This window comes from Schistocerca gregaria, chromosome 5 (assembly GCF_023897955.1).
Source record: "Schistocerca gregaria isolate iqSchGreg1 chromosome 5, iqSchGreg1.2, whole genome shotgun sequence".
Lineage (NCBI taxonomy): Eukaryota > Metazoa > Arthropoda > Insecta > Orthoptera > Acrididae > Schistocerca > Schistocerca gregaria.
Window position 1 is genome coordinate 577,512,729 of NC_064924.1, and position 13,047 is coordinate 577,525,775.

Here is a 13,047-nt window from a genome sequence, read left to right on the forward strand (position 1 = left end):
TTTGAGTTCTTCTTCAGTGTTTGAGAGCTTTAGAGCTGCCTATTGTTAAACATATGTAGATAATTTCGTCAGTATCATTCCAACACATCTTATCGTACTGTAATGTCTGTTAGGTATCAGTTTTGACAGCAGTTGGCCATAACAGTCAAGATTAGGTACCTTGTGTATGATAACTGTATTGAGAGTGCATATCTATGTTTCGTTTTGACAGTATTACACAAATTGCTAAGAAGTACGAAGAGCACAACACTGCCAGTATGAACAACCACGGTAAAACAAAAACAAAAACGAGGAACAAAAACACGACAGCGACTAGGTCTACCAAAGATCATATTGATGCGCTCTTGGTTTCTTGTGGCGGTGGCTAGGTGTGGAGGGGGGTAAATGCGCGGGGCTTGGGCAAATGTCCGGGGCTGTCGCTAACGTTTGCTGGTAATAACCCGTAGAAACTGCAAAAAGATTGGAATTTAAGGAGATGGGACCTGGATAAACTGAAAGAACCAGAGGTTGTACAGAGTTTCAAGGACAGCATAAGGGAACAATTGACAGAAATGGGGGAAAGAAATACAGTAGAAGAAGAATGGTTAGCTTTGAGGGATGAAGTAGTGAAGGCAGCAGAGGATAAAGTAGGTAAAAAGACGAGGGCTGCTAGATATCCTTGGGTAACAGAAGAAATATTGAACTTAATTGATGGAAGGCGAAAATATAACAATGAAGTAAATGAAGCAGGCAAAAAGGAATACAAACATCTCAAAAATGAGATCGACAGGAAGTGCAAAATGGCTAAGCAGGGATGGCTAGAGGACAAATGTAAGGATGTAGAGGCTTATCTCACCAGGGGTAAGACAGATACTGCCTACAGGAAAGTTAAAGAGACCTTTAGGGAAAAGAGAACCACTTGTATGAATATCAACAGCTCAGATGGAAACCCTGTTCTAACAAAGAAGGGAAAGCAGAAAGGTGGAAGGAGATTATACAGTGTCTATACAAGGGCGATGTACTTGAGGACAATATTATGGAAATGGAAGAGGATGTAGATGACGACAAAATGGGAGATATGATACTGCGTGAAGAGTCTGACAGAGCACTGAAAGATCCGAGTCGAAACAAGGCCCCGGGAGAAGGCAATATTCCATTAGAACTACTGACAGCCTTGGGAGAGCCAGTCCTGACAAAACTCTACCATCTGGCGAGCAAGATGTATGAGACAGGCGAAATACCCTCAGACTTCAAGGAGAATATAATAATTCCAATCCCAAAGAAAGCAGGTGTTGACAGATGTGAAAATTACCGAACTATCAGTTTAATAAGTCAAGGCTGCAAAATACTAACGCGAATTCTTTACAGACGAAAGGGAAAACTGGAAGAAGCCGACCTCGGTGAAGATCAGTTTGGATTCCGTAGAAATACTGGAACACGTGAGGCAATACTGCCCCTACGACTTATCTAAGAAGCTAGATTAAGGAAAGGCAAACATACTTTTCTAGCGTATGTAGAGTTAGAGAAAGCTGTTGAAAATGTTGACTGGAATACTCTCTTTCAAATTCTGAAGGTGGCAGAGGTAAATTACAGGGAGGGAATAGCTATTTACAATTTGTACAAAAACCAGATGGCAGTTATAAGAGTCGAGAGAAATGAAAGGGAAGCAGTGGTTGGGAAGGGAGTGAGACAGGCTTGTAGCCTCTCCCCGATGTTATTCAATCTGCATATTGAGCAAGCAGTAAAGGAAACAAAAGAAAAATTCGGAGTAGGTATTAAAATCTATGGAGAAGAAATAAAAACTTTGAGGTTTGGCGAAGACATTGTAATTCTGTCAGAGAAAGCAAAGGACTTGGAAGAGCAGTTGAACGGAATGGACAGTGTCTTGCAAGGAGGATATAAGAAGAACATCAACAAAAGCAAAACGAGGATAATGGAATGTAGTCGAATTAAGTCGGGTGATGCTGAAGGAATTAGATTAGGAAATGAGACACTTAAAGTAGTAAAGGAGTTTTGCTATTTGGGGAGCAAAATAACTGATGATGGTCGAAGTAGAGAGGATATAACATGTAGACTGGCAATGGCAAGGAAAGCGTTTGTGAAGTAGAGAAATTTGTAAACATCGAGTATAGATTTAAGTGTCAGGAAGTCGTTTCTGAAAGTATTTGTATGGAGTGTAGCCATGTATGGAAGTGAAACATGGACGATAAATAATTTTGACAAGAAGAGAATAGAAGCTTTTGAAGTGTGGTGCTACAGAAGAATGCTGAAGATTAGATGGGTAGATCACATAAGCGTTGTACGGGGAGGAGTTTGTGGCCCAACTTCACAAGAAGAAGGGACCGGTTGGTAGGCTATGTTCTGAGAGATGGAGGGCAACGTGGAGGGTAAAAATCGTAGAGGGAGACCAATAGATGAATACCCTAAGCAGATTCACGAGGATGTAGGTTGCTGTAGGTTCTGGGAGATGAAGAAGCTTGCGCAGGATAGAGTAGCATGGAGAGCTGCATCAATCCAGTCTCAGGACTGAAGACACCAACAACAACCCGTAGAAACAGGTTAGTTACAACCTCAGTATCCAATCGTTCTGTTACGAACCTACCACGAGACCCAGTGAAAGTCTGAGCAAATATTATTGAACGACGTTCAAAATATCGTCGCTGAAGTTCGGTTGGAGTTTACCCCCCGCCCCCCCCCCCCCCATATATAATCAAGAAGAAGCCTTAATAAAAGTAACAGCATGAATGGAAGTGTGTCGCCCCCATTCAACAGCTGCTACATGCAAGTTTTTCTCCTTTTCACAGCGTCGCACTCTGTGAAGCTGGAGCACTCGGCTCGGGCAGGCTCGTGCGGTACTCACCGGTGAGCTGCATGGCGGCGATGAGCGCGAAGCCGAGCAGCGCGAGGGCGGCGCCAGGCAGCGAGCGCGGCTCGCGCTGGTGGTGTGTGTGGCCGGCGGCCGCGGAGAGGCCCTCGGCGAGGGCGGCGAACAGGAGCGAGCCGGCGGCGAGCGCCTGCAGCGCGCCGCCCGCGCCGCCCAGCGCCGCCCCGCCGGCCGCCGCCCCCAGCACGCCGCCCACCGGCGCCGCCGCCGCCAGCAGCGACAGCCGCGCCACGGCCGAGCAGCGCCGCACGGGAGACGCAGCCACCTGCGGCAGACAACCGCCGAAAAGTGGCACAGCTGCCAAACAGCAGGGTGGAGTAAATGGGCTGCACAACATACAAGTTGAGCCGTGGTAAAAATAAATAAATAAATGCTGTTTTGAAGAGCGCGCCGCAGCACGTTGTGTGAAGCAGTCGCCCTCAGTCTGTGGCGGTGGCGCCGCTGTGGTAATCGTAGCTTTGGTGTCTCCCTCTGGTGGGAAAGTGGAAAGGTTGCCTGTTCACATGCATTTAAGGGGCGCTATGAGCTCGTTAGAGGAACACCTTCTCCAATCCCATCTTGACCGGTTCACCGCTTGGTGCAACCTGTGGTTGCTCAAGGTCAATCCCTCCAAAACCCAGGGGATCATTGTAGGCAAAACCACCCCTTCCTTCCGCCTCCTCGATTTCTATCTAACCATCTATGGCCATCTTATCGCCCTGACCCCCACCCTTAAGTACCTTGGCGTCACCCTGGACCGTCGCCTCTCCTGGACCCCTCATCTCCGGACCCATCCGAGCCGAGGCACACTCCCGACTCCGTCTCCTCGAGCTCCTTTCCAGTCGTACGTGGGGTCTGGACCCCTCCACCATACTTCACACCCATAAATCCCTCATCCGCCCTATCCTTTGTTCTGCCTACCCTGCCTGTATCTCCGACCCTCTACCTTTTTACAAATCCCTTCAGATTCTTGAACGCCATGCTCTCCACCTTGCCTATCGCATCCGTCTTCCCTCCCGCACACGGATCCTGTATGACCTCTTTCCGTTCCCCCACCTCCTCCTTTTTCTTGAATGGGTATGGATTCTGTACACTTCCAGTAAACTCGATCCTCCGCACCCACTCGTCTCTCCCATCCATCCCACCCCCGCCCGCTGCCATATCTGTATTCCCACGTCCCACCTCGTCACCATCTCTCCACCCTCCTTACCCTCTCCCAAGGTGGCTTCCACCAGCTCCCCCTCCCTGGCGATGTCCTCCTCCCCTTCATCTACCCCTCCTATCAACTTTGATCCTTCCCTCCCACTTCCTGTGTCTTTTCCTTGGGCACCCTCCCTCCCTTCTCTGCCCTTTTCCCCCATTCCCCTTCCTCCACCCCTCTTCCCACAGGCTTCCCCTCCCCCTTCCTCCCTTCCCTTCATCTCCCCTGCCCGTGTCATCTCTGCTCTCCCCTCTCCCTCTCTCACCCCCCCCTCCTCCTCTCTTGGTAGGTCCCCAGACTCATACATGCTCAGTGGACATTCGTGCGGCAGAGATCATTGTCATCAGTGTCTTGTGTGTGTTCCTTCGTTTTGTGTTTAGCGTTCTTTCGCCGTCACGCCACCATTGTTCACCTGTGCCGTCGCAGTCCTCTGTGTTTTGTGCGCCGTGTCAACGAGTTTTTAGTGTTTATTCTCGTCCAGCGCTAACGGCTTCATGTTTATTGTTTTCGTGTCTACAAGATTTGCACGCCATTTTTATTGTATTATCTGTACCACCTATATGTCATATTTATTGTACCACTAGCGGCTGAAGAGCAGCGTAATATGCTGCTGACAGCCCACCTTTGTATAAGGTGATTAAAATAACAATAAAGAAAAAAGAACTCGATAGAGTTGAGTCGGTTAGTCGAGGCGACTCTAGTCAGTTGGTCAGCCGGCTCAGTGTGGGGCAGTCACTGTCTGTCTGTCGTCGGAGTGCGATATGTCTGTCGTTTGGATCAAACTTGAAGCCAGAAAGTGATAGTCTTGCCACTCCGCCAGTAACAGAACTCAGGTAGAGGTCGCCCGGTCGGGACTGAGTTTCTGCATCTGAGTCTGCGCGTTAGGCCGCCAGTCTGCTCGAGTTGTTCGGGCAACGATCATTCGCCGTTGGATTGGTCTGTTGGTCGGTCGCGCCCTGAGACACGTTGTCCGCCTTGAGCGTCGGCGCATGTGAGGCCCCCACGTGGGTCCAGTGGGCAGCGCCGTAGAGGAAGGGGTAGTGGCTTCGCGGTTTACGAGAGAGCAACAGGAGCGGAACAACGACATCGGGCTGGCCGGGGCGAGAAGCGACGCCGTGAGGCGGGGGATCGGCGCGCCTTCCTGCGTCCGTTGAAGCGTGGTAACCCCCCCCCCCCCCCCACCACGTCTGTGTCGGATTCGGCGTTAACGAATTTATTGCTTAAAGGCCAAATTCTTGAAATATGTTTCTACCTTGCTTACCATCTTGCTAGGTGGTATATGTGTAATGTAGAGCGTGTTGTACTTTTTATGTAAGGCTGCATTTTCTGGGTTTTATTGAAATAGTCATTTTAGGTTATAACCTTGCCACCCTTCAACCGTAAGAGTCCTTAAGAAAAAGGCAAATTGCACTTTCGGTGGCAAATAATTTGAGGGTTGTACCATTTCCATTCCTCTTACGGGGTGCGTAGTTTACATAGTTGTATGAGTTGTTCAAATATTTTGTTTAATGTAATCTGGTGTGTTGCAGATTCGCACCAGTGTACTCTTTCAGAGGTTGTGAGCGGTCATGACTACGGCCGTGTTGAAAGGGAGCAGGCAAGCTTCTCAGCCCGAAGGCTCCTACTGTTCATATTGTTGTTGCCTCTAAATCAAACTGTATGTTGATATTTCGAGTGTGCTTTTCTGCTTATAATTTTAAATCTGTTTTGAAAAAGCTTTTAGGAATAAATTCACATTTGTTAAAAGTAATTTTCCATCAGTTTTACTTCCTGGCAACTACTTCCACGCTCACCTAGTGTGCTTAAATGTGCCAATGTTCTTGATGAATCGCCAATAACTACAGTAAGTTCTTTAAGAAAAGATTTTGAAAGTAAATTCACGGTTCACAGATGTCCACAAATAACGTAACCTGGAGACGCAGAGAAATGTGGTTTACTGTGAAACTTTCGGCAACTGCGAAAGTTTTTTACTTTATCCTTTGATGCGAGAAAAAAGATGTATCACAAATCACTAGCGAATCATCCAAATGGGATGGAAATTGGTAGATGTCATGGTCAAGTACAGATAAACAAATGATGTCAGTTTCAGCAAAAACGTGTGACGTAAATTCCACAAAGCGAGCTTCACAAACTGAGCAAGTCATTAACGCGCTAGTCCAGGCTGTCTCTTATGCAAGCAATTATTCGGCTTGGCTTTCATTGATAGAGTTGTTGAACTGGGCCCTGCGGTATATTAAATTCAACTGAGGCGTTCTTTCTTTTTTTCACTTGCGCCTTTGTCCCGCATTGGTCGGCGTGGTTACAACGGTTTTCGCAAGGTTAATTTAAAGGCGTGGCCGGATGCCCTTCCTGCTGCCACCCCATACCCCCCTGGACGCAATCAGTGTACCGGAGCAGTCTGCGTCTAGTGTAAACCTTGAAATAGTGCGGAAGTGTTAGAAATGTCTGTGTCGTGTAACTGAAGTGGGATGTGGGGCCGGCCGCTGGTGGCCGAGCGGTTCCATGCACTTCAGTCCGAACCGCGCGACTGCTACGGTTGCAGGTTCGAATCCTGCCTTGGGCTTGGATGTATGCGGTGTCCTTAGGTTAGTTAGGTTGAAGTACTTCTAAGTACTAGGGGACTGATGACCTCAGATGTTAAGTCCCACAGTGCTCAGAGCCATTTGAACCATTTTATTGGGATGTGGGGACCAGCCCGGTATTCATCTAGCGGGATGTGGAAAACCGCCTAAAAACGAAATACAGGCTGGCCGACACACCGGCCCACGTCGTTAATCCGCTGGGTGGATTCGTTCTGGGGCCGGCGATCCTACCCGAGTCCAGGAAGCAGCGCATTAGTTCTCTCGACTAAACGGGCGCCAACTGAGGCGTTAGTTTGTCAAAATCTCGAGCTGCTCGCAGGGCCCTGCTCATAATGCATAATGTTCCAGACGATATAAATTGGGGAGCAAGCTGGCGACCTTGCTGGCCAAGGCAATCTTTGGGAAGCAGTACAAACTGTCGCTGTGTGCGGGGTGGGGCTGGGGGAAGGGTCATTATCTTGCCGAAATGTAAGTCCAGGGTGGCGTGCCATGAAGGGCAACGAAACTGGGCGCAGAATATAGCAGAAGTATCTATGCTGTAAGAGTGCAGAGGATGGCAAGCAGAGGGGTTCTGCTATGAAGAGAAATGGCAACCCGGACCATCATTCCTGGTTGTCAGGCAACGTGGGGGGCGACAGTAAGGTTGCCGTCCAGAATGTCTCCAGAAACGTTTTCGGTGGCCATTGGGGCGGGACTCATCACTGAAGACAAATCGGCTCCAAATGAGATTCCAGGCGGAAGACATGTCTGGAGACGACCTTGATAGTGGTATGATCAATCTTTCAAAACCATATTTCCAAAAATCATTATGCTCCGCGTTTGCATCTATGCAGTTACTGCCAGACCTCTTACCAGCGTGACCAAAAGCAGATTCTCTCACTTAGTGCTGTCGAATGTTACACAGGAAACGACAATACTACTGACACCAAAGATCACATTGCTTTTACTCATCACCTGTGTGGCGTAACATATCGTACACTAGAGTGTTCTGTCTGAAGAATATCCGGTGTATAAGTATGAAGTACGAGTCATCGGATAAAAAGAGAACCTATTTTCATCGGATACCTAAAATAAGCTAGAAATCGAACAACTTTAAACAGACAGGCAGTGCTAAGACAATCTCAGCCTCAAACCAGCCGGTGTGACAGGAAAGACCGACTGGAGAAAGTTGTTTTGAAGAATCGCCCAATGAGTTTGATACACATCGCCTCTAAAGCTTTCATTTCCGCGGAATATGTGCACACAGTCCCGCCTGAACGTCTGCAAAATGAGAAAAGTGTCCTCCGGGTGACGGGTGCATCCTAACAGCTTTTCTTAAAGCGTTGTGTGAAAAACGGCAAACTGATGACACACCGACGCTTCGGGCGAACGCAACGCTATAGTTTCTTCGTCACAACAACTTTGAAGTAGTTCCTCAAGTTTCCTGCTCTTCTGACCTAGTTCCTAGACAGTTTGGGCTGTTTCCAACGATGAAAGACGTTCTCCGTTGTCGCACACTCACTAGCCGTGCCGCTATTGCGTCAGCAATTTTCCAGTGGTCGGATCAGACTCCTAAAGAAGCGTTCGCAGTGGCCATGAACTCATGTCGTCGACGTTGTGAAAAAATGTATGTGACTGCAGGGAGATTACGTCGAGAAGTGACACAAGTTTCACCATTTTGGTGTGATTATTGTGTAAAAAAAATTATCGTAACTTGCACCTCCTATTTTCGCCAGTACTTGCCCTCCTTCTTAGAACTTTACAGAGAGCCTCCTGCACCAGTTTAACTCCGCTGCAGAGCGATTAATCATTCCCGAAGTCCCAAAAATTGTTTCTGCATTCCGGCCATTCAAACAATCAGCCTCAGGGGCAGATTTTTCTTTATTTCCGCTATATAACGTCTCTCGAGTGTGCTGTTTCCTACCAGGACTTTTAGCAATTCTACTTAAAACTAGTGTTGGAAAAGTTAGTAACCCTTAAGCCCACCTGATGGCTCCGACTGTATCTCACTGTAGACGGATTAGAGGAGGACAAAACCCAGACACCTCGTGGTAGGCGGCACTTACGTCACTGACTGGGCCACGACGTTGTTGGGGATGGTGTACTATCTGCAAAAGACACCCCGGAAATAAAGGTTACAGTGGAACCAAGGTAAGGCAACAACCTAATCCTTGTACGAAGAAATATTTCGAATAACATTATTTTGGGCTTTAGGGCGCGTTATTTTTAAACTGAAACTACTATTGGAACCGACGTTTACATAATTTTCACAACAGTCCTCTTCATGGCCACCACGTTGCTTGCTGGTTTCTGCAATGGTCATCCCTTGTATACTCTCCTATTTCGGTTGTCACGAGATAACTGACGTCACATTCTTACTCGTTGTTGGACAGCTGAGAGTAAAGATGCCTCTGGAGGGGTGGTTGTGCGTAAAGATATTGCCTCTCCTGAAGAAGCAGGTGATAAGCGGGCAACAGCGAATGTTTCTCTTGTATCAAGGAATAGAGCTTTTTTGCAGCAGAACGTGACTCCAGAGGGTAGACCTCCAGTGGCCGCTTGTTTATGTTGGCGTATCCGGGTCTAGAGAAGTAGCTAGCCTGACCCCTTGGAGTGGGATCGCTGGTGGACAGGCAGTCGGCAATTTTTAGCCAAATTTCCTGTTCGTGCCGTGGGGGTGTAAATGTACCGGATGTTCATAAAGTTCCGTTATCATTTCAAACGCTCACAACTTCGGAACGTTGTGGTCTATTGTAAAACATTTAGCAGCTCTCATTTTTTCTGGTATTCCAGAAATTCAGTGTATGGCCGACTCGTCGCTAGTAGAACATCGAGCCGGTAATCGAGTTCCGTCTACCTACGGGTCAGCGTTGCAGCATCAAGAGTTCGCATCGCTTCACTCATTCGTGCCCCAAGAGTAGCAATGTCATTCAGTGGTGTGTGTACTTGACGTAATCCCACAAAAAGAACTCTAATGGCAGGACTTCGGGAGCGAGCAATAGCAATGCGATGGGTCCATCATAACCATTTCACTTCTCAGGAAATGTGTGATTAAGCATGTTCACTCTACAGAGTAGGGGTGCACCATCATACTAGAAGATATTGGATGTCTGCAGCTTTTCGATCGGTGGTAGCAGGAACTGTTCGAGCATACCCATGTAAGCATATTCTCTTCTCCAAATTAAGCAATAAATTGCAGAGAACGGGAAAAGTTGCAGTATTACTTTTCTGTATTACTTGGTGACCAATTTCGAGCCTAAGTTCATTATCAAATCATCCAAAAAGCTATGCAATAACATAGGTTACGACAGCCACTTGAACGTTCACCGTCGTTGAAGAAACCTTTAGTCCTCAATGGAGGTATATTCCATCTTCGCAACGAAATGAACGACGGTTTGTTTCTTGCCATGCACGATTCGCTTCTTTTATTCATCAAGTATTTTCAGTGACCTGTAATATATTTTTGTTTCTATATATACAATAACCTTGTAACTACTATATAGTAGTTACAAGTATGTTACTATGGTACATTTTCTGATGTTTCTCTCTTGTCTTTCAGGTGAGAAACAACTTTCACAGTACAAGTTTCATGAAGTTACATTGACGTTTTGTTTTACTTATTTTCCAATGTTACTAATCTGTATATGTGGTCCTGGACATGTGTTTACTCGGCCCCCATAATCCAGATAGCCGATTTACGACGTTTTTTCACCCACATTTATTACAACCCCTCGTTTGCAATTTTCATTGTGTGGAAGGTGTTTGTGTTTACGGTGTGTAGTGTTGCAAACTGTCGCTGTGTTTTTATCTTTTGTCTTTTGTTTTCGTTGTGTGTGTGGTTTTATTTCTGTTCATTTGTTTTGTGTGTGTGTATGTGTGTGTGTGTGTGTGTGTGTGTGTGTGTGTGTGTGTGTGTGCGTGTGAGAGAGAGAGAGAGAGAGAGAGAGAGAGAGAGAGAGAGAGAGAGAGAGAGAGAGAGAGAGAGAGAGAGAGGAGGGAGGGAAGGATAAGAGGGTAGTTATTTATTCCGCTTATATTTCGCATTTTATTGTTTTAGTGGCTAACGTGATCACGATCTGGTAAATGGACTAGCAACATTGGAAAGCGTAAATAACATGAAAAGATAACGTAAGCTCGCGGAACTTGTACTGGAAAAGTTGTTTCTGAACTGAAAAACAAGAGACTAACATGAGAAAATGTAGCAAAGTAACATACTTGTAAGTACTACATAATCCATTCATTATAAACGAGTAAATAAGAAAGAATGTGTATTACGGGCCACTGAACGTGCTTCAGAAATAGAAGAAGCTAAACACTTTTGACAACCCGTGTTCCCGGGTTCGATTCCCGGCGGGGTCAGGGATTTTCTCTGCCTCGTGGTGACGGGGTGTTGTGTGCTGTCCTTAGGTTAGCTAGGTTTAAGTAGTTCTAAGTTCTAGGGGACTGATGACCATAGATGTTAAGTCCCATAGTGCTCAGAGCCATTTGCACCACTTATGACAAAAAACAAACTGCTTTTCATGTAATTACAGAGATGGAACATACTTCCATGAAGTTTGAAGTAATTAAGGAACAAGCAAAATGGAAAAAATGACGGCCTCTTCAGTATAAGTAGTACAGGGCTAAACTTTATTCACTTAACTAAAAACTGTGAAGAAAGAAAATGGGCTTTTACCGTTTCTTCACACCAAACATTAAACTTCGGACTATCACTTATATGTTGATCTGTGTTGTGTTGGTTTTCGGAGTTAGAAATCCTAATGAAGCGATTCACATGAGCAGAAATGTAGAATGCCTCTTCATCTGGAAACATGCACTTTTTTAGATAGAGAATGTAGCCTCTACGGAAGGCATAATGGAACATGTGAAAGTGTGCTGCAGAGGACGATCGTTTGGGTGCAGTGCTTGGACCATTTGCACTTTGTACATAAAACGGTGTATCCGGTAATCTAACAGTTCACGGACAATTGTTCTTGCTTCCTGCAATTCGCGTGATGCACAATAAATTGACTTTTGTGGGTGAGGGGGAGAGGGCCTTGTTGAAATCAAGCTTGCCATCTGTCGACAATTGATACAGACACAGGCGGGACGTCCACTTCGAGAAAGCCCTTGACACTGCCTGTCTGTTTAAAGTTGTTCGGTTTCTAGCTTATTTTAGGTATCCGATGAGAGTAGGTTCTCTTTTTATTCGATGAATCGTACTTCGTACTTATACACCGGATTTTCTTCAGACAGAACACTTTAGTGTACGATATGTTCTGACTTCTCTGAAGTTTTGCACCCGTGAACTCATACTGGATGTAGCCAGGATACCATCACCACAAATCTCACTCAACTGGCGATGAATTTCAATCGGTGTCACACAACGCAAATGGAGAAAATGAATAATTACACACTGTTCTCGAGATGAACTTGCTGCCATTTTAAGTATCAAAAACTGTCCTCACTCACACCTAGAGTTTCGTGTGCCGCTAGAATTTCTAGTGTAGAGCTGCTATGACTGTCACGTATTTACAACGAGTCCACGCATATTTCAAAACAAACTGCATGTTTCTACCTGTTTCCAGCAGTGAGAAAAAAATTGGAGGTTTTATAACTTGAATGCACCTCCTGAAGCTGCGATGGCGTGGCTTGAGCCGTGCTTGGGTAGTTAAATAGGTAGAGCGGTTGTTAGCGAAGGTTCGAGTCCCGGTTCGGCACACATTTTTGATGGGGTATGAAATATTCTGGGAGTTACAGGTACTATTGAAAATGAGCCCTCCTTGGTGTAGGAGTCATTGGCACTCTAGAGTGGAGGAACTGTCTTGATTATACTTCTGATTTCTGAATTTCCCGTATTAGTGATCATTCGTGATCTGCATAACATTTGTTCCAGTACGGAAAACTGTTAGTAATTTGCATATGTCTTTCCCGAGGGCGGGTGTGGTGTGTTAAAAAATTTTAGGTTTTTGTAGGCAAGTGAATGCTTTAGAGTGCACGCATATGGTGGCCAGGAACAAGCCTGTTTCATATTCTGGAGCCACTATTTTGTCGGAGAAGGTTTTTAATGAAAGAGACGGAGTGAGCGAGGTCCAACTGAAGTCAGAGTATTATATTTGTTGTTGTTGAATTAAACTGTTTTTGTGTGAACGTTGACCGTCTGGTTCCGGCTATCGTTCTGTCTTTGTTCTTGTGGTCTCATGACGAGGAACTAACTGGAGGCAGTGTATACATACCACTTCAGTGGTCCGATAACGGAAGCATTATCAGTGGAGTTAGGGAGCCTTAAGAACAGTATTCTGAAATTTACCAGAACTGACAGTTAATCCCGGTCCGCAGACAATAGTTTCCTAGTCACTGGAGCGATCTGTGGCGTGGATTTGAGTCACACGCCACACATCGCAAAGATTGTGAGGACTGTCCCGTCTCTCACTATCGCACAACTTAAAATGTCACCGCGCCATACG

General features: G+C 46.1%; 1 protein-coding gene across 1 annotated transcript in view; it reads right to left on the reverse strand.

Moving 5' to 3' along the window:
- LOC126272678 (zinc transporter ZIP3-like) overlaps nt 1-13,047 on the reverse strand; it is a 462,003-nt gene that overhangs the window by 326,128 nt on the left and 122,828 nt on the right. Inside the window, exon 3 of the mRNA XM_049975696.1 lies at nt 2,840-3,128. Coding sequence (XP_049831653.1) covers nt 2,840-3,128 — 289 coding nt within the window. The remainder of the gene's footprint in view (nt 1-2,839; nt 3,129-13,047) is intronic.